A 27918-nucleotide genomic window follows, 5' to 3' on the forward strand; every position below is an offset into this window, starting at 1 on the left:
TGACAAGACAATTAGGCAATTATATTAAGATCAATACACAGAGGTTGTGTACAATACAAGGTTCGGAGGGGGAAAGGGGTCACTCATAGAAAGATAAAACTAGGCTTTAAAGGGTCATAGCCATTGGGACTATGAATGGGATTCAAAAAGGAACTCGGCTTTCACTGATGTCTTATATTCTGTAGAATCATTGGATTATCATTAAATGCTCTATTTTCTTCACCAGCTTCAAGTGCTAAAATCACGCAATGCATGGAAGGATCTGACTTTCATCATGTTCACAAGCAGCTTAGCTCAATTATTGCTATTTTGACTATTCCAGGGTCCACAATCCTGTCATGCATGGACGGGTTCAGCTGTTTTTAGAAAAGAACCAAGCTTTCATGGATATCTAGGTTCTGCATAAGTTTGGTAAACATTTGATAATAATTAATGTTTTTATTGTGTTCCGCATGGTCAATTATAACAATTTTGCAATTTTCAAAGGGCCATGATCCAGTCATGCATGGACCGATCTGGCTGTTTTTCAAAAGGAACTGAGCTCTTATGGTAATCTAGCAGCTGTAAAGTTTGGCAGACATCGGATTATGAATGAAGACTTTATCTTGTTCAAAAGGTCAATTATAGCAATTTTGCCAATTTCAGATTGCCATAATCCAAACATACATGGTTCTCAAGAGGAACTGAGCTTTAATTGATATCTAGCAACATATAAGTTTGGTAAACATCTGATAATAAATGACTTTATGGCATTCACAGGCAATTGTTTACAGAGATGCACGGAAAAAGGACACCAATGCATAAGCTCTACTGGCCTTTGGCCAGTAAGGCTGAAAATGACTTTATAATCAGGATACCCATTTTGATGAACTACATACATAAAACCAAGTGAAAATAAGATGCGCACAACTAATATCATACATGCCATATTTTCTGGAGACCATTCAGGAGGATTTGTTCAAAAGGCTGAAAATTCAGGGGGATTTTGGTTGTATTCAGGGAGATTTTTTTAGCAGGTCTAAGTTGGAGAAATTTTAAAGTATTTTTAGACGCAAGTACGAAAAAATGTATTCACATATAATTTGCTTTGAAAACCTCTAAACTTTTTCATTATACAAAATTATTTTATGTCATGATTTATCATATTCTTATGATACACTGTCATGTCATACTGTAATGCACTTGCAGAACAAAATTATGTCACTGGAAAAATATGTTTTCGAGACAATTAAATTAAATTTACCTTCCTCCAGTCTTTTAAAAAATTGTGCTTAATTCTATCAGCTTGATGACTTTCAGACAATAAGAGAATAGAATAAATATTATTAATTTCTTCCTTCCAACATAGTAATTTTTTTTATTTTCTTTTCTTATTTTTTTATAATTCCAGGCGATTTTTGACCGGGGGATGGATCGAAATTCCGGGGGATTTTTCCCCCCCGCCGGGGGATATGGCATGTATGTAATATAGAATAAGAATGGCTGTGTCACCAAATAAACAGAATAAAGTAAATGGCTATATTGCAAAGCCATTACTTGAACAAGCAATTATGAAAAACAACATCTTTTTTTCAGTTTTTTTTTCCCGTCAAAATATCACAAACATCACAGTATTTTTCACAACGTCCTAAATACAACAACTTAACTAAGGCTAAACGACAAAGTCTACAAATTTAATTTATGAGCACATGATATGTGGGTAACTACATGTAAATCGATAAAGCCTAAAGGGAATATTGTTCATAACTTTTATTCTGAAATCATACTGTCAATGTAAAAGGGTATATAGATGTAAATGTATCCACAGGAATAAACATGGTCGAACAGGTTTACATTGATGATAAAATGTCATTGTTGTAAACTTTTAAATCTTTACTACTTTGGAAGTTCCATTAAAACACTGATGATGTGCAGGATTTCCAACAACACTTGAGTATGTTTCAGCTTCGCTTGTTTTATTTAAACATATGAAAATAAAATAGTTTACAATGCTGTTAATCTCACATCAAGACATTTTAGCCATTATTAAACATATCAACTGCAAAAAACTAAAATAATGCTCCTTAAGATATGAGAACACAACCATTCATTACAATAGTACAACATTTATGTACAGTATAGATGAAAAACCTTTCACAACAGTATTTCAACCATTTTTTTAAGGACAGTTTAAATCAAAACTAAATCCTCAATAAAGATTACTTGACCTACATTAAAAAATCATAAACAAACAACACATCAAATAAATCAGCTTTTCTTCAAAGGCTTTCAGGAAAATCTTCAATTTAAACTTTGAATCTTCCTGTTGCAGAGATACAAGGGCATTATTTTTCTTCAAAAAACACACAAAAACAAGCAGTTCACCATCCTCGGCACCCCAGCGTATCATAACCTATATGATACCCTGGGCAAATTGGCTAGGGAAACTTCGTAAATCTTGAATATTCATAAGCATTTTCCGACCGATGAAACAGCCGATAACAAAAAGGAAAGAATCCCCATTGTGAAGAGCTATGGGCATATTTAACAATATCCTGCCTAAAACGATTTGTAAGCCGTGATCTCATTGGATTATTTCGAACTGAGATTACATCTGTAACTTCTTGGCCATTTCTGCACCGCATGAGGTGTGTCTCATGCGACCAATCAAGCGGCAGGATTTCACCTAATTTATTATTCATGAGTACGAGATTTTAACAGCTGATTTGCCCAGGGTATCATATACCGGGGTAGGTTATGATAGGCTAGGGTGCAGAGGATGGTAGTTTACTAACATAGATGTAAATCAGAATCAGTTAAATCATTGTTCAACTAACCAAAATGTGTGATACCCGTCTTTTATTGTTACTCAACTGGCATATAGTCATATCTTTAAATTTAAGATACCATTTTCTATGAAATAAACTGCAAGAGAAAATTAAAGGTATAAATAAATAATAAGAATGAATAACTTTTTGACAGAAGTTTATTTTAAAAATGGTCAAATCTTTGGTGAGAATATACTACCTTTCTGTTTAAGCTGAACTCTCACAGATGGACTGTTTTGAGAACTTTTTGCATTATTTTTTTGTCTTGAAATGAACCAATCTTTGCGTTAATATCTAGAACTAGTGATAAGACCAGTGACAAAATATCAGCTCACAGTTTTTAATAATTACATTTGAAAATTGAAAAGTTTGTGAATAAAAGCTTTACTAACGCTTTAAGAAAATGAGTTTTGCGGCATAAAACATCGAAAATACATATTGCTATTTTGTTCTGATTTTGTATTTTTCCCAAGCTCATTTTTTTCCCCCAATTTGCAAGGCACAGGCAGTATAAATAGTTCCCCCAAAAACACTGGCATTTAATCTAACACAGAGCTATCTTGCTTTTGTTTTACATTTAATTTAACAAACCTTTTTCTTCTCATTAGTCTAGCATTAAAAAGTGTATTTAATCTCATACTAATGCAACACTACTATTTTGCATTTAGTCTTAAAAAACTATTGTTTTGCATTTAGACATACACTCAACTAATAATTGCATTATATTTTGTCTAACACAATCATATATCACATTGACACAGATCTGAGAACAAGATGACTAGTTAACACTATGATGTTGTTCGACAGTAACAACACCAGCACCACCAGTTCCATCATCATCGCCACCATTACTGGCACCATTATCTTCTTCCTCCATCTTTGTTAATTGTTGTTGCCACATTTCATGGTAGATACCTTCACTGGATAGAAGTTCTTCATGACTGGAATACAATTAAGTTCATTACAATGGACAGTTCCCATATAAACATCAGTATTACAGTTACTTGAATGATCATTCAAAAATTATCCTGGGATATCACATACCCATTACTGATTATCCAATGAATAACCTGGGATATCACATGACCATTAGTGAATATCCAATAATAAACCAGGGATATCACATGACCAATATCACATGACCATTAGTGATTATCCAATGAATAACCTGGGAAACACATGATCATTAGTGATTATCCAATGATTACCCTGGGATCTCACATGACCATTAGTGATTATCCAATGATTATCCTGGGATATCACATGACTTTAAGTGAGTTTCCAATAATTAATCTGGAATATCACATGATTATTCATATTATCCAACGATTAACCATGCATACCACATGGCCATTTGTGAGTATCCAATAAATAAGCTGGGATATCACACGACCATTAGTGATTATCCAATGATTAATCTGGGATATCACATGACCATTAATGAGTATCCAATGATTAATCTGGGATATCACATGACCATTAGTGATTATCCAATGATTAATCTGGGATATCACATGACCATTAGTGAGTATTCAATGATTTACCTTGAATATCATATGACCATTAGTGATTATCCAATGATTAACCTGGTATATCACATGACCATTAGTGATTATTCTATGATTAACCTGGGATATCACATGACCATAAGTGATTATCCAATGATTGACCTGGGATTTCACATGACCACTAGTGAGTTTCCAATTAATAAGCTTGGATATCACATGACCATTACTGATTACTCAATGACTAACCTGGGATATCACATGACCAACAGTGAGTATCCAATAAATAAGCTTGGATATCACACGTCCATTAGTGAATATCCTATTAGATAACCTTAATAAGCTTGAATATCACATGAGTGATCATAAAATGACTAACCTGGGATCTCACATGAATATTAGTGATCATCCAATGACTAACCTGGGAACTCATATGACCATTAGTGATTATCCAATGATTACCCTGGGATCTCACATGACCATTAGTGATTATCCAATGATTACCCTGGGATCTCACATGACCATTAGTGATTATCCAATGATTACCCTGGGATCTCACATGACCATTAGTGATTATCCAATGATTACCCTGGGATCTCACATGACCATTAGTGATTATCCAATGATAACCCTGTTATCTCACATGACCATTAGTGATTATCCAATGATTACCCTGGGATCTCACATGACCATTAGTGATTATCCAATGATTACCCTGGGATATCCCATTACCACTAGTGAGTATCCAAGAAATAAATTGGATATCACATGACCACTAGTGAATATCCAATAAATAAGCTTGGATATCACATGACCACTAGTGATTATTGTATGAGATAAGCTATATAAGCTTGGATCTAACATGACCATTAGTGATTACAGAATTAATAGTATTCTAACACAAAATATCTCAACATATTTCAAATTGAAAATTTCAAGATTTCAAACTGTTTTTTGATGTTGCACATTTCAAGATTTTGGCCTGAGCTCATGCTTATAATTATGATTATTTTTCTCTTGAAAAAAATCAGAGATATAACTAAAAGATGTTTATAAAAATGGGCCAAAGTAATTACAATATTACATTAATCCGACCACTTACGTTCCCCTTTCAATGATCTCCCCTTCGTCCAATACAAGTATCTGGTCAGCGTGTATGATAGTCGACAGACGATGGGCTACAATGATGGTTGTCCTGTTTTCACACACTCGGGCAAGGGACGACTGGATGTTTCGCTCCGTCTTGGTGTCGAGAGCAGAGGTGGCCTAAGAAGAGAGAAAATATGTGATACAGAACAATGAGGGCCACATGGGCTATATACAAACAACTAACACTAGTGATCTCTTTTTATACCTATAACAAACACCAGTAATTGAAGGGTATGGGGTAAAATTCCACCTTTGACTTCAAAACTTTGTTTAAGTGACACTGGGGTATGTAACGGGGTAGAGCTATAAAGCAGCCATTTAATTACGGGAACTCTACAAACATAAAAGACAAAAAATGAGCTTGATACATGAAAATATGATTTTTTTCATAAACTCCAAGATTTAAAAAAATAAATAAATATCTAAAGCAAACTGTTAATGAGGAACCAGATAAATTTCCTGGCTTTTAGCCTTCTACAATGATCAGTGTTTTTTTCTGATACAAGAGCTTAACAGCTAGTCACCTACTTTACTTTTCAAAGTGACTCCCAATCAAGTTGTGCTGAGATGAGCTATAATATCTCTCATTTATGAATAAGGATGACTTAATCTGCTTTTTGAATGCTCTTCAGAAAAAGCTCAATATCAAATGGTTTTCCACCTAATGGTTTTTCAGGATTTCTTAAAAGTTCTTGGCTAAATAGTAAAGAACATTAGGCTGATTGTTCAGAACATTGTTTAAGGTTAACAGTGTGATTAATGTCAATGTTGCTAACTTTTAATGGTAAATATTTGATGATGTTCAAATGAATTTAAATGTTATAAGTTACGGGGTTAGTAGGTGATCCGATATGGGATATACGGGGCAAAGAAAACCACATCATGTGAGAACGAAGCTTGAACCCAAATATGGTTCCCTCCGCCCTGCATATCCCATATCGGTCACCTACTTAGACCCGGTAACATTTATATCCTGTCAACAACCTGTTTACATGTTTAAATGTTTAATTTATTAATCGGAATATTCATCTGAATCGGAAAATAGACGCCATTTTGGTACGATATAAAATTGGTGACCCAATATGGAAAGATATGAGGTCACTACATGACCAGTCCTGGACCAATGGCGTTGCGTCATTTATGTTGGAGGCGAGATATATACAAATATACTTTAACAGTTGTCTCAAATATGGCAAGACATACAGCAGATCGCAAGTATATCTATGAAACTGCCACAGTAGTTAAGAGTTGAAAGTAAACACTGATAACATTAACAATGTTGCTAACTTTAAAAAGATTCTGAACAATCGGCCAAATGTATACTTTATCACTTTATACCAAGTAACAGTACTCAAATTTCAACTGCACCCACCTCATCTAGTAACACAATAGCTGGGGCCTTCAGAAGTGTCCTCGCTATGGCAACCCGCTGTTTTTCCCCACCGCTCAACTTCAATCCTCGCTCTCCCACTACTGTTTCATATTCTGGAAAATAAACAGTTTTTTGTTTGTTTAATGAGGTATAAAATAGATTAACTAAGAGTGTAAACTTCTTAAAGCTTATGTTATTTTTCTCTATAAAGTACATGGAACATTAATAGATGTTTCCAGAATTGGTGGACTATTCATTTACCAGTGACTGTTTAGCACTGATACATTGCTGATCAGTGGTGGATCTAACGCGGGGCACAAGGATCTATGCCTCCCGTCCCCAGTAAGCCGGCAAATGAAGTTTATTTTAACCGTAAATTTATACCTTAACAATGAAAATACTGATTTTTATAATTTATTATATATATATATATATATATATATATATATATATATATATATATATATATATATATATATATATATATATGTAAAGATGTAAACTATAAAAGAATTCTTGAATGGAGGGTTGCAATGCATCAATGATTTAATATGTGTCATTTCAATACTTCAGCAAAATAAAAGTTTTGAGGGGGTTTGATGGTTGTGCCCACCCCCCTCAATTATAAATTCCTGGATCTGCCACTGTTGCTTTCTGTTCAATATGATTATTGTGTGTATTAATCATCCAGTCTGTACGAAAGTCATTATCACATTGCAGGACACGAGGTCCTGCAATACAGTCTACCTTGCAGGACCGGACCAGTTTTTGCAGGAACAAAAATTTTATGTACATTTTAGTGAAAGTCAGAGCTTCCAACAGTGTCTAAAATCCAAGTCAATGACTCTTGAGATCTGATTTTCAAGAGTCAATATCAGATCTTCAAGTGTCATTGGTTTTTTTTCTAAATACTTGGTCTTTCTTCATAAATTATAGTTCTCATCTGTCATAAGATGGCATTGCAAGGTACATGATTATCCATACGTCCAAAACTGAAATAAAAAAACCCAAACAAATCTAGTGTTTTATTAGGATCAGCTGTATTAATCCACTTTTCATTCTAGAAAAATCTCAAGTAAAAGAAAAAAATTATTATCAATATAACTTAATATCATACCTGTGCTCCAGTCAGTATTTGAAAAGGGTAGGGTGCTAGGCTATTAAAGGGCACTTTTGATGCGCATTGAATGAGCCCTAATGGGGTATAACTGCAAGGGCCATTGCTCAATTCTTAATGTGTATGTGTAGTAACTACTTTCAATACTACAGTAATCATAAGTTTGTTATGAACACCTAAGCTGTTATTTTTACTGGCAAAATAATGTATATTTTGTACACTTTAATTTCTGAAATTTTGCTCTGTCAAAAAAAAGGGCACAGAAGGGTGTGGTAAAAAGGCAGCAGAAGGCTGGAAAAGTACAGCAGGGTGCCACACCCTGCTATATAGGCCTAGCTGGAGCACTGGACTATACCTTGTTGTCTTATTTCCTGCTCTTAGGTGGTTAAAAAATTTCCAGGGTCAAAACATGGAAAATTATGTTCTGACACTTGTGAACGTATTATTTATTTAATGCATGTTCAGTGAAAACAGATATTATGCATGTAACCCTTGTGCATCAGAATCCTACAATTCTACTATTGTATGTACTATTCTTTATGTTACCCTATGCATCCTTGTCAAAATCCTACAAGCAACAGCGATTGTTGAGTTGCACCGACATCTCTCATTTCTATTTTCAGTTTTACTTTCATGTTTTTCATTTTGTCCAGAAGCAAACAAAAACATTCAACGTTCCTATTGTCAATATTGCAACATCATTTTTATTTTTTAATGGCATAACAATAAAACAATAATAAATCTATAATATTACAGAACTTTACTGTACACTGAAAACGTTTTACGCGTTCTTCTTTCACTTGCATTAAAATTGACAGAAGGTAAGCGTGCACCTGTTTCCCGCACTTTTTAGACCATGTGCTACGAAAAATGTTTATTTTTTTCTGTTACACATTAAAAACTAATACAAATATATATATTATTATTATTTAAATTGAAATAGACATGGTATAAAAGAACAGAACAAAATATATTTAAGCACTGTTGGTGGTTTAACATCGTACTAAGCGAAAAAGCCGAAGGTATCTGTTAATTTGCATAATGGGCGGAGTTAACACGTCATTGAGTTTGAGTGCTGCTAATTAACATGGAAACCGTTCAGATTCCAGATCGATAATCAGTTGTCACTTCGGGTGTTAATTGCTCTTGACTTTAATTGATTTAAAAGGCATTTAGATCATGCCTTGCGGCTCCTTTCAAATGAATAATATTACACATTTATGAGGCGTCATTTTCGGGTCATTTACAATTTCTGTGCATCAAAACCTGAGGAGCTCGGGTCGATAAACGCCCTGATTAAGTTGGTTTGATCAAGTAAACAAAGGTTAGTTAATAAAATTCACATGATACACATTTAACACATATTTATCTTATCATTTTCCCCCCAAATTATTGCTGGACACGCGGGCCTACAATATAGCTGCGGAGCCGAGGTACGACGAACTTTCGTACAGACTGATCATCATGTTGTTTTCATGACGGTGTGTACTAAATATAGTATGTTATATATGTATCATAAACAAACCATACAGTAAAGATAGCACTTCCTTGGATGAACTTGACTAAAATTATATTCTTTAAAACATGTAAAATGATGAATTATCAGCCACATACTAGCTTGTATTGACAATTTTAGGCTTGTTTTGAGGAAATACTGTATATCCGATTATGGGACCATCTGGTGTCTAGACCCTTTAATTATGCATTTTTGCTAAATGTGGAAACTCAGATGAGACAGCAACATGTTGCGTTTAATCTTTTAATCATGTAAAATGATGTATCATTGGCCTCCTTCTAGCTCACATTGACCATTCTGGGCTTGTTTTGTGGAAATACTGTATTTGCCTAATTGTGGACCATCTTGTGTCTAGTCCCACTAAGTACTGGTATGTGTATGACAGTGATGATACCTCTAAAACATCACAAGAGAGAGTGGCAAATATAGGTAAATAATTATTTCACTCATGTTTTTAATTCATGAAGTTAAAACAACAGACAGTAACTTACTGGCAGGAAATGTGAGAATCCTGGAGTGGATGTCTGCTGCGTCTGCTGCGTCATGTACTTCATCGTCCTCTGCGGTGACACGGCCATAACGGATATTATAGAGGATGTCATTGTTGAATAATACTGTGTCTTGTGGAACGACACCTATACCCTTTCGTAATGACTCCTGCTTTACCTGTGAAAAGTTGAAGAAGTGACTGACATGTTAGTACATGCAATGATATCCTAAGATCAGCAGAGAGAGGAAGAAGACAACTACTGTTTTAAGACAATGTTTAAGGTACACTTGTGTTAAGTCTAGCTTAAATTGAAAAATAAAATCCACAAAATTTAAAGCAAGTGTTTTTTTTTACCTAACTTTTTATCTTATGAAGAATCAAAACAGTTGAAACATGTGTTAGAACTCATACATCAAAATCCAGTTTGCCTCATTTATTGAATAGGTCTGGTTCATTAAACATACATATCAACCCAGGAGGGCAAAATGAAAAAAACTCCATATGGGAATTTTACTATTTCCCTTTGGCTTTTAAAAGTCTAAACAAAATTCACTATGTGGATGGTCAAATTTGAAAGAACCTTCCTGGGACGGGTTGTATGCAAAAATGAACAGCTCTAAATTATATATAAGAAAATGAATATAAGAAAATGAAAATACTCAATGAAAACCTGTTATATGTTCAAGATGCACTCTTAATCCCAAATAAGATTTACCACAATTAATACAGTTGTTTCTTTATACCATAAAGGTGGATACATGTCAAAAACAATGGTTCTTATGAAGGATACCAAGTTTATTTTGAAAAAGGTGCAGAAAATACGCATATTACTACCTTATGAGTCTATAGCAAATCAAAGTAAATCTTTTAGCACTCACCAATCATTTACTGTCTCTTGCTTTTTCAGCTATTACACTGTTATAATCTTGTTATCAGTAAGTAATATTCTCCTTAAATGCGTTGTTTAGTAAGTGGTTAAAGGTTTATCACTCAAAATTTATGTTTGTGTATTAAATTGATTTTGAATAAGAGTGTCACTTTAACTTACGGTCATTGAAATAGACTTTTGGATATACATGCCAGAAATTGTTATAATTTGCCATAAAAACTAACTTGTAACAAGCCTTGTGCCTCTTTCAACCATTGAGGTTACCTTAGCTATGTCCTGCCCATCAATAAGAATACAGCCTGACTCGATGTCGTAAAACCGGAACAACAGTCGAATGATGGTGCTCTTACCACTTCCAGAATGGCCAACCTGGGGAAGATAATTCATCAAGATTTAAAAACTATTCCAAGTATACCTTGGACTCAATTACAAACGGTCTCAAGTCCAAGTCTAGACTCAGACACAGAAAAGCACTTTTAGAAAGCTACAATAAATCATCTCTATTGCATTAATCTTACAAAAATAAATATAATGTAAATAATTGCAAATAACTGTAATAATAGATATAATAATAATAATAATAATAATAATAATAATAATAATAATAATAATAATATTCAAATTAAGCAAATTTACAATTATTTCTCAATTAGAAGGAGAGTTACAATGAAATAAAGATTGTAAGTCTTGCCACTCGAGTCTGAACTCAAACTTGAGACTGTTCTTAATCATGGCTCTAGGTATAATTTGGCTGTACTCAAAGCTAATCCTAAACCATGGGGGCCGTCTTATTAACAAGCATCCAAAACATAATGTGTCATCAAGTAATTCAGTTGGAGTAAGTGTCAGAAATCAAATTAAGATTTTATTTTGTAAATTCTAAGATATCTGGCCTTTTCTTTCAAAATATAACTCATTTTGTCAGGGAATAAACAATTTGGAAGATGAAACATACTATAAGACTTTATTGATAAGATTGCTCCTAAGACATTTATTTCACTGAATCTTAGTAGCATATTTGTTCAGTCAATCTTTATAAGTTTACCTTGTGGATATTCAGTCATTTGGCTTTGCAAAATTAAAATTATGATGCACAAAGCAGATCATCACATTTTTATTGGTAAATGATTCCTATTTTGCCTTTTTTTGCTTGTACAAGACCACAACATTAATGCAGGGTTCTCAATAAGTTTCAGTTGAACTGTCTCAAATAATAAAGTAATCAACCAGCTACTACTTATTCCAATTAAAATTCACTTATTTTTCCGAATTTGAACTATTAACCCAATTTCCATTTAAACCTTCCATTATGGCCAGCAGACGGTCCATATTGAGAATACTGTTAATGGTAGATTAAAGTTAAGATGCCATGATGAATATCAATCATAAAATAATAGAATCTTACCAATGCATATGTGTGACCGGCTGGAACTTTAAATGTTATGCCCTTCAATATCTGCTTGCTGAAAATGCACACAAGTGGAAAATTCATTGCAGGATACAAAATTTTATCTTCGATATTTTGTATTATTAAAAGTTAATACAGATAAATCCTGATATTGAGGCAAAGATGTGTTTCTTTTGGCAAAAAACAAGAGCAATGTAAGCCAATTCTAATGCTCCACTTTTTTTCTCCATCAAGAGGAATAACCGGACAGTAATTAATGCCAAAGTTATTGGCCATGAGTAACATAAGCGTACTGTTTCTGGCAACATGTCTACCAAGTTTCATTACAATATCTTGAATGTTTTAAGCTATGGCCAAAGTTAGAGTTTGTGCACTTGATGTCACATTGCCAAAATGTACACAGGCTATATCAACAGCTAACAGGGACACAAAGGCTTTCAAAATATGTACCATTCCTTTTTTCTCAAAAAGATTAGCTAAATACAGTTTGATACCGTCAATGTTATTCCAAAACAACCGCAAATCTCTATATGACAACCCCAGATAAACTTATTTCACCAGCTAGGTCATTCATGAAGATATTATCAATTCAGTTCTGTCTTCACGAGAGAAATTCATTTAAAAGTATTACATTCATATAGACCACTGGAAAGCATAAAGAAAAAAGCATTCCTTTATTCCTTTTTGGGGTTTAATACAACATGTCTCGTCACTCTTTTAACTGAAAGTTTAAAATCTTCATTCCTTACGCTGGCTCGTATCTAAACTGCACATCTTTAAACTCGATTTCTCCGTATCGTATCTGCATATCAGGAGCATTGGGCTCATCCTGAATTTCCATACCGACTTCTAGTAGTTCAAACATGTTCTCCATGTCAATAAATGCTTGCTGGATCATTCTGAAATAAAAATGAAAGCATAGCAATTGAAGTTCATTGGGTGGTGGTGGGGTTGGGGGCTGGTTCAGTAAAAAGGGACATAACTCAATAATGAATAAAGCCAGAGTTATGGTGTCTACTACACAAAAGGCTATTGTCTCTGGCAATATGGGTTCTAAAGTTCGCTTAAAAGTCTTGATTGTTTTTAGAGTCCTGGATAAGGCAATTTTGCACAGTGACACCTCTAACCCTGTGGACAATACAAAGCCTATCATTTTACCTCAACATATAGCTATATTTGGCCAGATGTGCTTAAAATGTGGATATTGTTTAGGGTATGGTGTCAAGAATTATTTTCAGTCAATATCTAAATTTAACTTCTTCTGAGGAGCACAAAGAATCTGAGGGCTATATCATCTAACCATACTACCCATCCTAGACAGGCATATAAACAAACTCTACAGGCGGGTGTTAAACTCTACAGGCGGGTGTTAAACTCTACAGGTGGGTGTTAACACCGCATATAAAAGCATATATTAAAACCTCCACTTTTTTCAAACATATTTCTAATAATAATTTTTATAAATAGCTTTCTTTAAGCAAAGAGACAAGTCAAACTTCCTTGCCCCATAATACTCAAGCCATTACCCGTATCATAGAAAACTCAGTGGCAAGTTGCACAAGCATGATGTACCATATAGCATGCACTCTGTTAGTCCTATTCATATAAAGCAAGGACCTGAATTATAATAGCACTTCCTGGTTAAAAGTATAAAAATTATTCACCAATAGAAAGATAGCGTGACAGTTTGAGCCCCTCCTGGAGAAAGTGAACATGTTTTTAATTGGCAGGTTTTCTATGCAATGACCTGAATCAAAATAGTGCTATTAATGAGGCAGCAAAATTCCAGCCAAGGGAACTCAGGTAGCACTCTATGCTGACATACCATTGCAAAGGTTTAGAATGTCGAGCGCTCAATAGAAAACAGCTTAAAGCACTCATACTCCCAAATAAGATTTACCAGAATTGATACAATTGTTTTTAATATAACAAGAAGGATGAATGAATGTCAAAAACAATGGTTTTCACGAAGGATACTGTGTTTAATTTTAAAGAACGGTGCAGAAAACACAAGGTATTTCTACCTTATAAGTGATAGAAGATCACAGTAAATCTTTGATCACTTACTAATCACATAATAATTGTGTTTTCAGCTATAAAATACACAGTTATAATCTTAATATCAGTAATTAACATTTTCCATAAATGCCATTACTTAATAAGAAGATAAAGGTTTATCACTCAAAAATTATGTTTGTTATACATGTGTATGTATTAGAGATGCAAACGAATGGCAAAATTGATATTCGAATATTCGGTAATTCTTTCAATCGAATATTCGAATATTCGATAACCAAAATACATCTTTGCAAAGTTGTATTAAACTATTATTATCATTCGCTTAAGTAATAGCTAATTCATTTTGATCCTTCTTTGTCGTAGCAACTACGCGCGGCGGACCCTTATTTCCCCATATGAGTCTCTGAAATTCCCCATTTTTATATAGAAAACGGTAATTCATTATGAACAATCAAAAATCAAAATCGAATAATTCCGCTGCCTTCATATTGTGAAACAATGTGAAATTAGATGGATTCCTAATCATATGGCGTAATGAGCCAATGGAGGGTCTTTCCGTAGGACGAGCAGTCTCGTTCTGGGATAGACCTCTACCTACCAAACCAACTCGGGAACTAGTAAAATGATAAAACGAAACATTTATGAATTTGATTCTTCTACATCAATAGAGGCAATATATCCTAAAACGCTATACTATACAGTAACATTTCAAAGCAAGAACAGTGCATCGAAACATGGAAAACAGCACATACATGTATCTGCATTATTGTAGCAAATGCCATACATAGTATCACGGCAATTTGAGCAATGTTGCATAGCTTAATCTGCAACCAAGACAGCACATTAGTGTGAACCAAGATAGCACATCAGTGTGAACCAAGACAGCACATTAGTGTGAAGGCCGTTTCCTTAAATCCTTAATTGGCAAAGGCATTGGTGTCACTTGTCCAATAGCAAGTTGTAAAATTACGGGGACTTTTTATAGTACCCGGCGCTATGTCCCTAAATGACATATGACGCGTGTTTAGTGTATTGTCATCACATTCACACCTCTGGCATTAGGGGCCAATCATTGTAAAAACATGACAAAAGAACTAAATACACAATTGCAGCCTTGTAGGTCAAAGGTTTTTTTATTTTATTAATTCAACATTTTTTTTCGAATATTCGAATACCAATTTTGCCATTCGAATACCAAACGTTTGATCGAATATTCGATAATTCGAATATTCGTTTGCATCCCTAGTATGTATTGATTTTGAATAAGAGTGTCACTTTAAGCAATGCTCCCCTGCTATAGTTCATGCCCATCAGGTTACTTATCATAAGGTTATTTCGTTATATGTTCCATTTACACTAAACCCTCAAACTATGGTCAATTAATGTGTCAAGCCAGGGAAAGCAGCCCATATGGCTGTACAATGTTAATCCCTCAAGATAGATGTCCGAAATACAAACCAAGAAACTCTCCAGGCCACTAAATAACTCACCTATAGTATGTGCCGAGAAAATTCAGAGGACCATACAGCTGTATAATGTAGGTCCCGAACAGAACATAGTCGCCCACTGTAAGATGGAGCCCATTTAGTTCATGAACAACTGCCCAAGCACACAGCAAAGAGCCCGCAAGCACGCCGCCCGTTATGACAATATTTTGGGCTGTATTAAGAAGGTTGAGAGATGCCGTAGCCTTCCATTCAGCTTTCTGGAAAAAAATAAATGTGAAAGAACATTATGCAGCTATATCATATATAAGTGGCCTAGTGGTAAAAGCCTCTCACCCAAAGGCGTGGGTGTATCAACCAGGGGAACATTCTCGTCCTCTGATGGTCTCGAGTGGTTCGTATCAGCTTTCAAGTAACAATTAGCTTTCACCTGCCTTTACAATTGAGCTAAAATAGCATAAACAAACTATGAAGGAACAATGCTTTAAAACACTATTTCGGATGACAACTTCTCTTTTATTGATAGAAACTCATTCAGCGGCCTACAACATTATAGCCTAGATACAATTGAAATACTAGCACAACTTTCGTATACCTTTGCTGTATGTTCATATTCTTTAACAAAGAATAAAAATAGCTGGGAGATTAATTTAGGGAGTAAATTTTGTAAAATTGTCAACATTCTTATAAGGTCAAACATTTTTACACGTGGTTAGGGTTACATCTTTTCAAAAAACAGGTAGGGTATGTAGTTTTTTTCTATTATTAAGCTTTATGTTGGAACTGTATTGTCATCATTGGGGAAGGGTGTAAAAGTAATCTTCACTATATTGCTTTTTAACCCTTTGCATGCTGGGTAAATTGTCGTCTGCTCAAAAATGTCGTCTGGTTTATTCTAAATTACTTTCAATTTATTTAAAACTTTGGGCATATATTGACTGAGTGGCAAACAGCTTGGAACCTGACCAGGCGCCGAGTTACTCGGCGTCTGGTCTGGTTCCAAGCTGTTTGCAAAGCCTTTAAAATCGCCATCAGCAGCCTAAGGGTTAAACGACATGTTAAAACAGGGACAAAAAGAAACTGACGGACTACTAAAACGTTGGAGTTGGTGCCCGTTCTGTAGGTAAGGGTTTGATTACCCAAACCAGAAATCATACTTTTTTAGGCCTGAGGTAAGTCACATAATCCAGAAAATGTCCTTTCTTAATTGAATTACCTGGAAGTCCATTATTGCATTGTTGTACCTGTTAATCTCAAACTCTGAAGCACCGTAGTATTTTACCTGCAAAGTAAAAATGTGTTGATTATCATATTTGTAATTTTTCTATTTAGGAACAGCAACAACAACAAAACATTACTTTAAGAAGGTTATTACACATTATGACATAATTACAGATAAAATGCAAAAATTGAAATCAAATTTCACCAACAGACACTTAATGAATTACAATCAATAATGTTCATATGGCATGAACGTGGTACATATATATGTCATAAATATTTATCATATATATTTCTAATATATTCTTCTATTTTTGCTCTAAGATATGTTGGCTTAATACTTATGGGATATGACTTGGGAAGTTGGGATCAATAATGTGTAAGATTAAACTGGATGTCAAAACTTACCATAAGTATGACTTATCTTACAACATTCTATACATAATAAAATTATTTTCATATCATAAATGTTGCTTCTGGTAGTAACAATGTGAATAACTTCATGTGTAACTCAACAATACTATATTTAGAATCATTTAACAAATTGAATTAATTTGTTTTTTGTTTTTTAAAAATTATATCTTCTTAGCAAACCCTTATGTCCTACACATTTTAGAGAAATAACTATTTTCAAACAAACCATTCTCTCATTAAAACACCAAACACTTACAGTTTCAAAATTCAGCAAGGAGTCTACAGCCTTAGCGTTGGTCTCGTTGTCAAACTTGTTCATTTCCCTTCTATATTTGGTCCGCCATTCAGTAATGAAAATTGTGATAGCTGGAAAAATTAAACACTGAGGTTTAATAAAAATTTTATAAATAAAACTTAAAATTATTGGTCTAAAAATTTTATATCTGGATTTTAAATCTAATACAGATTCATTAAAAATATACTTCTCAGAATTCACAAATTGAATGAGTCACCTGTCGGCAGCGTGCAATTTTGTTGGCTGCCTAAAGTTGACAAACCAATTTTAATACCTTAACCTTTGACTTTAAACACTTACATCGGTGACCCTTGTCAACTTGGGGTCATCTGCTAACATTGATCAATAATCTTTCTACCTTTGAGGCCCCTAAGGATCAAGTGTTTTGATAAACAGTATAAAGAAATCATTTACGAGTTCATGATTAGAAAGAAACCATTTATCTAATATAGGCCACTATCACCTTGATCTTTGATCTACTGACCCCAAACACAATACTGACCATGATCAATGCTCATACAAAGTTTGAGGACTTCACAGGTGACAAAATAACATCTTACCTAAATACAAAACCATACAAAGGAATACAACGAGCCCGAAGATGTAGTTAAAGGCAGTGACGAAATACACAACCGCTATCACAATATCGATTATGGTGGGGAGGATTTGGAAAATCACATAACTGAAATGAAGAACATGTGTATGACAAATATATACAAATATACACAACTGCTTTCACAATGTTGATTTTGGAGTGAGTATTTGAAATATCACATAACTAGAATGTCAAATAATTATGCATACCATAGTCTATTTGCGATACTTTAATTACGGCTTGATAAGAATATCAACAACAAATTAGCTTGAAATGGATAAAGCTAACAATTGTCGTTTTTCACATTAGACATATTTAATAAATTCCGCTTTATTGCAATTTGGTGAAGACTATAGATTCAATTTATAACTTTTTTTTCTTTAAACCATAATACATGAATCCGGTAATTCAACTTTATAACACAATAGGTTATAACCAGTTACAGGATTGCTTCATAGAAATCAAGGTGGTAGATAGCAAGAGGTCTTAACAGTATTAACACTTGCAGTAAGTACTTGAGTGTCACTGTCACAAAATACCCCCTCTTAATTTAAGAACACCAAGTTTGGTGATAAGTGGTTTTACATCTAGGCAAAATGTAGGGAGCAGACACTGTAAAGACAGTTTTTTCAAACTAAAGGGTTATAACTCTGTTGATTATTCAACTTGACCAAGATATTCTGCACATACACATTCTGACCAGATTTGGTGATGAATGGAAAAAGGCTTTTAAAATTATTGATCAGACAAGACAAATTTTATTAAAGTAATTTATACAATTAAAGGGCAATTACTCTTGATTGACTCAAGCGATATGGTAGTTAAATGAAGTTTTAACAAATATTATTCCCAAAAGCATTCTGACCAAATTTTGTGAAGATTGTACAAAGGCTTCAAAATTTATTCATTAAACAAAACAATTTGAGCCAATTTCTATAACTAAAGGGCAATAACTCTGGAAGGACTACAGCAATATGGCTGGTTATCAAATTTGTTCCTGATACAATGCTATAACACAGTCTGACCAAATTTGGTGGTGATTGGACAAAAAGCTTCTAAAGTAATCATGAGAGACTAATTATGGGCAATTTCTATAATTTAAGGGCGATAACTATTAAGTGTTTAGAGCGATATGGCTGGTTATCACGCTGTCCAAGATATAATGTCAATACACATTCTGACCAAATTCGGTGATGATTGGACAATGGCTTGCAAATTTATTGTAAGTATAACATACTTTACTCCCCAAACACATCCACTTGATAACAACAAATAAAACTATAAGAGGTCCTTTTTTTTTTAAAGAGGCATTTAGTATTGCACTTTTCTTGTCAATATTTTTGTAACTAAATTTTTTCATTTTTCAGTAACATTTTAAACCTTTTTCAAACTTAAGTGAACATTTTTCATACTTGAGGAGGTTATTAATGCTGTTGGTTCCTCTGTCAACCACTCGCAAAATTTCCCCAGTCTTCCGTTTCAAATGCCAGCTTAGAGACAGACTGAAACAGAAAATGATTACTAGGTATTTTTGAATAACTGGCAAGTTCAAGTTCACAATGTAATTATTAGTTGGTATGGAAAGAAAAGAGAAAATAAGCTATGCAAAGCTATTAACTGACGAGAAACAACCCAAAATTGAACCTTAAGTAATATGTTGTTATCTCTGTTTCTATTCAATTGGCATGGCAACTAAAATTGCATTATGCAAAACTAATTATTTTTTCATCTAAATACTGGGGTGGTATTCAATATACAACTTAAGTTAATCTTATGGTCATGCATCATTGACTTCATTCACTCTTTTGGTCAGGTATTAATAACAAGTAATTTGATTAGCTACATCGTTCTTAGATCCAATTAAGACTAATATTGAATACCAGCCCTAATTTCAAAATGGCTTCTGTTAAATTGTGCTCAAAGTCGGCAACTTTCAAAGGCAAGATTTGAACATTCATGTGTTGTAAGCTTTCAGAAACTTAGATTAACTGCTACTAATGATTTGCAATACTTGTACTTACATTGGGGCCAAGAAAAACATTTTTCCTGAAAGTTACTCTAATCAATGAGAGGGATTGACTAAGTACTGTTGAGTCCTACCTGTGAAGATGGGAGAAGAGCTTAACCTGCACACGTCGTGTTGTGTATTGCTGTACAGGTATCCATAGGAATGTGCGCATATTGTTCAGGAACCCTGATCCACCTAGTATCCACAAAACATTACAGCAGTGAATAAGTGAACTAAGTTAAGCATTCAATTTTCAGGATATCAAGAATAAAATGACTTTTTTACATTTGTGCTCTCCATTGCTCATTTGCATATTTGAAATTAAGCCATTTCAAGTTTATAAATTACTCAATTTTATCAGTGGATATCATATTCAATTTATAGTGTAATGCAGTGAAAATGCACATTTAACTATTTAAGTAGGATTGTTAAAGAGCATGCAAACTGGTTGCTTTTGCCCATCTGTTTTTACTCAGTTATTCAGTTGCAAAACTCAACAAACTTTGAGTCTGAGTTATGGGCCTTGCTAAAAATTGTTATTTACATACAAATAGTCACTTGCAATATGTGTTCATGGTTTTATGTGAATATTTTGAGTTATGGCCATGGTAAAGATTTTGCACGCCGGTTATATTGAACATCAGGAATAGGAAAATACATAAATATTTTCTTAGAAATATTAATACCAGACCTGCACTGCTACCCTTGAAAAAGAGCAGGGTGCTGTAGATACAAATATAATCCCAACGGAACTCAGGGCCCGTCCTTAAAGAGAGGCCTGAACTTGATTGGACGATCGTCAGGCTGTTAACTGAAAAATAACAAAATATTTGGTCTATTTTAACAAATCAGTTAGCTGCAATAATCTTTTCCCACATATTAATTAAGAGCATTTTTTAAAGCTGCACTCTCACAGATATACCATTTGTACAATTTTTTGTCTTGGAAAGAGCAATTTTTTGCATAAATATCTGCAAACCAATGATAAAAGATTGCTGACAAAAATTCAGATTGTAGATTTTCCTATTTCCGTTCGAAAATTAATGTATTATGGCTTAAACAGTTACTAACAGTTTAAGAAGAACGCATACAACATTAATTTTTGAACTTAAATGTAAAAATCTGCAATCTAATTTTTTTGTCAGCAGTCTTGTACAACTGGTTTTCATGCAGTTTCGCAAAAATTGGCTAGTTCCAAGACAAAAAATAAACAAAGTTGTCAAAATGGTATATATATATATATCTGTGAGAGTGCAGCTTTAACATAGGAACATTGTGAAATAGCATAAAATCTTTGAACAAATTGTCTGCATATCAAATATGAAAAACATGTTTTTTATACCAATTAAACATCACATACCGATGTACTTGTTGTAAATAGGCACAAACACATTAATCCCGCGACCAGCACCCAGTATAACGAGACAGAGAACCACAATTAGCTGCCTCCACCAACTCCCTTTTGGCCACACATACGGCGTCATCAGTCGCAGTTTCTTTAGGACGTTACTCCAAGTGGAGCCTTCATGAGACGCTCCTTCACCCTTCTCCTGAAATATTTACATTTAGAAAATTTTAAAAATTTATCCTCAATTTATCCGTAATATTCCAGATGGAAGTCAAGTTAGTTCCCTAATCAAGAAGACAGCAAACTGAGCATAAAAATGCTACAATGATGTTTAGTGTACATGGTGATTATGTATATACATATTCAGGGATTTGATTGACCAGGCAGCTGGAAGGCTGAAAAATTTTCTGCCATGGGCTTATGGGCCGCTCTTGTGGTCAAAAGCGCACTGCTCTAGAAGAAAAAATGGCTTTTTAGAAGCTCTTTTGAGGGCTCTCCTGACTTCAAATTTGAAGCAAACTTGAATATTAACTTTAAAAACTGAAAGCATCCAAATATTGTTATTATTATTATTTTTTATTTATTTATTTTTTTTTGGGGGGGGGGGGGGGGGGGGGGTCTCTGGGGCCATTAGATCCGCGGAATTCTGCGAATCCGCCGACAAATCACATCCCTGATTATGCTTGTTAAATCATTTGAATTTTCATTCAGAACTCCTCGGTCATCGAAAACAACCACGGATGTATGCTGGTACATCAGTAGAAGTAATCGGTTTTTTTTTTAATTATATCGTTAATTAAATGTACTGTTTTAGCTTGTATAAATACAAATTTGTTGATCTAAGTTTAAATTGATTGCCAGTGAAGTGTATTATTGGAAACATAATTAAGATTCCCAAGAGAAAAGTCATTAAGTTTAACTGCTAAAATAAATTACTACGGTATGCGATCTTCTTGCAGCAGACTTAAACATACCGATTTCTGAGTATGTAAACTGTAGATCTACATCCGAGGTTGTTTTAGTTAAAAATGGCCGAGCAGCTCTGAATTTTGAATTTTAAATAATTGAATGTACATGTAAAAAAAAAAAAATGGACTACTGTGATAATTGAACAGTTAACTGAGATGATATCCCACCTTGGCTCTAGGTCTGGTATCATGTTTAGGGTACATTATGATCATGTTTATTCCTTATTTATTGACGAAATGTATAAATGGACTACTTTGTTAAATCATTAAATGTAAAAACAAAATGGACTACTTTGTAATAAAACAGTTAACTTGGCTTTCAACTAGTGTTGGGAATCAGTTTCAGTTTGACTATCGATAATTGTGTCCATTAAAGAAACAGATTATCAATAGTACAATCGCTTTTTGGAAATACCTTAATTGTAGTTTTATTCATGTACAATAACTCATATTCCTTAACTATGCCTATGTTATGTGTATGTTTGAAGTTATGAAGTGTTGTTGCTGCCTTCAGCCATATTGTTATCGATAACAACTGAACACAATACATATACACATTATGACCACAACGGAGAAAATTGCCGGAAATAAACCAAATGCGAAAAATGAGAGGAAAGAAGAAAAACAACGGGGCAGCTGAATCATTCGATTATGACAAAATACAATTGATTGTTGCCGATTTGAGGCCCAACCAATCAATTTTCTATTACAATCGATCATTGGAACATCACAACCGTCAACCTACCTTGTTTCCATGTTTGGTATCCAGCAGTGCCTTGTACCCATCTGTGGGTAATCCAGGGGCCCTTAGTCCCAGAACAAACAGTAGGGCCGTGCAAGAGTATCTCACCACCCATAGACCAAACTCTGCATGGTCAGCTGGACTAGAAAGACATAAGAGAATTTCTTCAAAACTGCATGAGAAATAGTGTAATACAAATATTGTTTTGTCTGAGAAATACATATTATCAACATTGAATGATTATACATAAATGAGAAATACCTTTTATCAACAATTGCATGATGATACATAAAAACATCTTTGTCAAAAGTCACACAATTATTCATGACATGTATGGTTGGTCAGGCCTTTTCGGGTCTTCATTTACTTTAGAAGGTAGTGAAACAAGAACAATGTTTTTAAAACTTTTTTTTTCAATAACTTAACAAACACAATACTTCAGCACGCCAGCTAACCCTCACATAATTGGGATAAAAGTGTTGTTGCTGTTTTGCAATTTTGATTTCATCACTTTTTAATACAATAAAAAAGTGTTTTTTTTATTACCTATTCAAGTACCACCACCAGTCATGGCTCCACCAAGAAATGAAGGCAAGGTTTTCTCTTAGGAAAGCCAGAGTCCAGAACACAAGCAAAACAAGGCCGTGTCTCCGTGACGGTAATGCTGGGAGTAGTTGCTTACGTTCTAGGCCTAATATCCGTAGTGTCGCAGTCCAGGAAATAAAGAGACAGAGAAAAACTAGAATATCAACCCCTCTCACACCACCTTTGATTTTCATCATATCTGTTGTCACAATGTGACCCAGCGATTCCAACACTAGCATCACAGTCAGAAATATCTGTAAAACTGATCCAAAGTTTGTGTTGACATACTTCTTGTCCATGTTTGTGCCATATTTTCGGTACATCGAACATTGCAGGCACCCAAACAAAAGAAGGAACCCGAAGACAATAGAAGAAGTGACGGTGTTGAGGAGACATTGGTTAAATCCATTGTCAACCCAAAGCTCAGAATTATTTGTCCAATTATGGCAGTAACTCAACATTTTGGATGAATGACAGGCAGTTTTATGTTGAAGGAAAATCCTGAAATAAATAAATAATTCTGGTATACACTCTGCTTAAGAACAATGTTATATCCTGCCTGGTATTCAGTCTTTATTGAATACTGCCTTCTATTTGTTTGACAGGCTAATTATATCTGATTACTTGCAAAAAATAATCTGGAACAAAAACTATGACAATTATAATTCATTGACAATGACATAATGTAAAACCAGGCGCGTAGCTGACTGTACTCAAAAATTTAATAAATTTTTTACCCAAACCCCCGAATTTCAAATAAAACCGAAGGGGGGTAGGGGGTGAAGGGGTTAATATGCGGTCCCTAGACTTACCGAAATACGATTATTTACCGAAAGACGGATAAAATTACCGAAAGACGCATGAAAGTTACCGAAAGACGCCTTCTAATGCATTTATTTTATTTTTTTTGTATATTAATATTATACAAATACATTACCAAACAAAATTTGAGAGAAAAATATTAAAATATAATGATGTAATAGGCAGTTGAAATTTCAGTGTTCGAGATCGAATTCCGCGTGCCGACTCGCCAACCGAAAGACAGATAAAAGCTTCCAAAATAATCAATTATTCCAATTAATGATGATCTCATAATATTCATATAACTAAAACACACTCATAAAAATGAAAAAGTTCATGAAAATATTTACTTATTGTTCAATTGAATAAAGACAATATGTCAGTGAAATAGTTGTCTCCCTTCGCCAACCGAAAGACGATTTAACGCAGGTAAAAATAACTTATTAGTTGTTGTATTATGAAAATGATTGTGAATTTGGATTCAAATAATAGAATTTATATTCTTATGGAAATGTTAGATCAATAAACAGCATTTGAAAGTATTTTGGAATATACTTGAAACATTGCCTTTGAAATAGGTCGAAAATGTCGTTAAAAAACATTTTCTTTTAAACTAACTTAGATCTACGGTATAGTTCAGGGCTTTCAAATTTTAATTTTTGTTTATATGAAAATTGAAAAAAGAAGTTTTTAAACAGCGAAGTTCTCATCTTCAGATAAATTAGCTTACTTATGGACACTAATAACCAGACCACACAAAATACACAAAATCAGGCGATGTTTAAAACAACATAATTATCACCCGGTATATGACACCCCACAAAGTAGCGGCACGTTTTTTGGGGGACAGTTTGGTATTATTGAAAGTGTGTTAATTTGGGTAAACCCTTTTCGGCTCTGTGACACGTGTTGAGTAAATACCATAATAATTACGCATTAAAGGAACGCATTACGTGTACATTTATAATTGCGGGTGATTTTCACACAAATTGACGGCTTCATTTGAAGATTCATAAATAACAATCGTGAGTAAAAAGGTAAGTTATTGCTGTGAGTTTTAAAGAAGTCCAAATTAATAGAACTTTACACTCTGAAATAATTAATGATGGATGACTTTCCTTGTGCTATATGTGTTGTTGACTGTAGTAGTGATCAATGCATACATTGTTCTATTTGTAGGAATTGGGTTCATGCTAAATGTCCGAGCAAGACCTTAAGTCATGGAGTGCCAAAAACCTCAAATTTGTTTGTAAATCATGTGCATATAGTGGATTATCATATGATGCCGGAAACTCACAACCCCAATTTTCCGTCATGTGGACGATGATGTCTGTTGACATAAGCAACTTTGTACCAAACCATTTTGTACCTTTAGTAAATGATAGCCAAATCACTGAGTTTGAATTTGTAAACACGTGACAGTTACTTGTTACAAACAACTGTCCGTCAATCGCCGCTGCACTGGTGACCCCCCAATTTTCTTAGGCCCCATGTTCATACACGACCACAGTGATTTTGAAACATATAGTCACTTTTTTCATCACCTGAAGCTCAAGTTAGGAGTCAGTTCCGACAAATTGGTCATTGGAACTGACGATGAAAAGGCCTTGGTCAAGGCTATTGAATCTAGTTTCCCAGATTTAACGACCCTGTAAGGAATGAGGCAATTCCCCCAAACTGGACAAACAACAATTGTGAGTCCATTAACCATGTCCTAAAACAAACTGTGGATTGGAGGTCACAACCATTCACAAAGTTTGTTCACCTGTCCAATGAGCTAGTTGAAGGTCAATTCAAAGAGTTAAGGTCTGCCATTGTAGGGACACGTACGTCAGAAGACTAGTCCAAATCCATTGCAGACACTGGAAATGCAGGCTATTATTTCTAATGCACCATGCTAAACCATAAAAAAATAAAGTATTTTAACTTTAACTGTTTGATTTCAACGATGAAGATATCTACATAGTTAATAATAAATATTGCACATAATAATAAAACATTATTGTTTGTATGTCTGACACATTTGTTTGAAACACAATGTGAATTTTCAATGTACATTTACCATAGCTTTTGTCATTAACATGTATATGTCTTTGTCAATGATTTAAATACATATTGTAAGTTAATCATTTTATTTTGTATTTGCAGCGTTCAATATTTCATGTAATTTTATTATGTGTATGACTTATGTTTTATGCAGCCTTCCATGTTCGATGTTAATCAAATGTATGTGTCATGTATGTAGAGAAATGATGAAAAATAAAATAAAAATTTAGTATTAAGTTAACTGTATATATTTGTCATGTTCTTACTTCACCTTAAACATATCAATAAATCGTATTTCGGTTGAGAACAGGAGACTACTCTTATTGGCTAAATAAAGGAAATTCTTTTGTCAAAAAAAATCATTATTTCTAGATATTATTTTATAATTTTTGGCTACAATGTGTAAAATCATCAAATATATATGAATATTAAAAATAAATACAATAGCAAGCGTCTTTCGGTAAATTTCTATCATGTTTACTCCAGTTTAACCATATCCATAAATCGTATTTCGGTTGACGACGGGAGATAACTCTATTTGACTAAAAAGGGAAATTCTTTTGTCAATAAAGTCATTATTTCTAAATATTATTTTATAATTTTTGGGTACAATGCGTATAATCATTATATATACAAGATTATTTAAAAATAAATGCATTAGAAGGCGTCTTTCGGTAACTTTCATGCGTATTTCGGTAATTTTATCCGTCTTTCGGTAAATAATCGTATTTCGGTAAGTCTAGGGACCCGTTAATATGCTGTCCGTCATTGATCTGCATAATCCAAAATTTGCCCTTACTATGCACCTGAAAACTATCACGTTCTACTCCAGCAATAAAATATGCCACATTGAAGATGAAAAAAAGCAATTTTGCAGTTTATTTATATCTGGCCTATGACATGTCATTGTTTTGCTTTAAATTCCATTCAACTCTAGAACTGTAAAGCTTGGTACAGGACATTTTGCATCAATTTTGCAAATTGCATAATCAGCTGACCGTATATCCATAGCTCGATTATTAGGATTAATTGGTACTCTCAGACAATGACTTACTTAACACAGTGTGGGGAGCTATAGGTGCTACACGAACGGAATTAAAGCTGGCATCAATATTTCGCGAAGATACCGGCTAGATGTTAACTTCAAAGTCATGTTATGTTTAAAGCCCTGGTTCCTG

The 27918-nt window shown here is 33.9% G+C and overlaps 1 protein-coding gene across 1 annotated transcript; it reads right to left on the bottom strand.

Annotated features, from left to right (window-relative positions):
* Nucleotides 1–1589: 1589 nt before the first annotated feature.
* LOC128237478 (ATP-binding cassette sub-family B member 6-like) lies at nucleotides 1590–27918 on the bottom strand. The gene is made up of 18 exons (XM_052953055.1): nucleotides 27795–27918; nucleotides 23855–24394; nucleotides 23312–23450; nucleotides 21611–21800; nucleotides 20942–21061; nucleotides 20343–20445; nucleotides 19655–19744; nucleotides 18208–18329; nucleotides 17609–17718; nucleotides 16934–16999; nucleotides 15763–15977; nucleotides 13003–13152; nucleotides 12251–12308; nucleotides 11110–11214; nucleotides 9958–10132; nucleotides 6834–6946; nucleotides 5415–5578; nucleotides 1590–3748 (listed from the first exon to the last, which is right to left on the bottom strand). Exons 2-18 carry the CDS (start codon nucleotides 24352–24354, stop codon nucleotides 3586–3588), a joined length of 2583 nt encoding a protein of 860 aa, XP_052809015.1. The 5' UTR covers nucleotides 24355–24394; nucleotides 27795–27918; the 3' UTR covers nucleotides 1590–3585.

Source organism: Mya arenaria, chromosome 1 (genome assembly GCF_026914265.1).
Source record: "Mya arenaria isolate MELC-2E11 chromosome 1, ASM2691426v1".
Classification (NCBI taxonomy): Eukaryota; Metazoa; Mollusca; class Bivalvia; order Myida; family Myidae; genus Mya; species Mya arenaria.

What these genes read in the sequence shown, in the direction of transcription:
- LOC128237478 (XM_052953055.1), bottom strand. Translation starts at nt 24,354, where the DNA reads ATGTTGAGTTACTGCCATAATTGGACAAATAATTCTGAGCTTTGGGTT. An exon ending in TGGTGGTGGTACTTGAATAG is followed by an intron (nt 23,451 to 23,854) that starts GTAATAAAAAAA and finishes ATGTCTTTCTAG; the next exon opens with TCCAGCTGACCATGCAGAGT. An exon ending in TTTCTCGGCACATACTATAG is followed by an intron (nt 13,153 to 15,762) that starts GTGAGTTATTTA and finishes TTTTTATTTCAG; the next exon opens with AATGATCCAGCAAGCATTTA.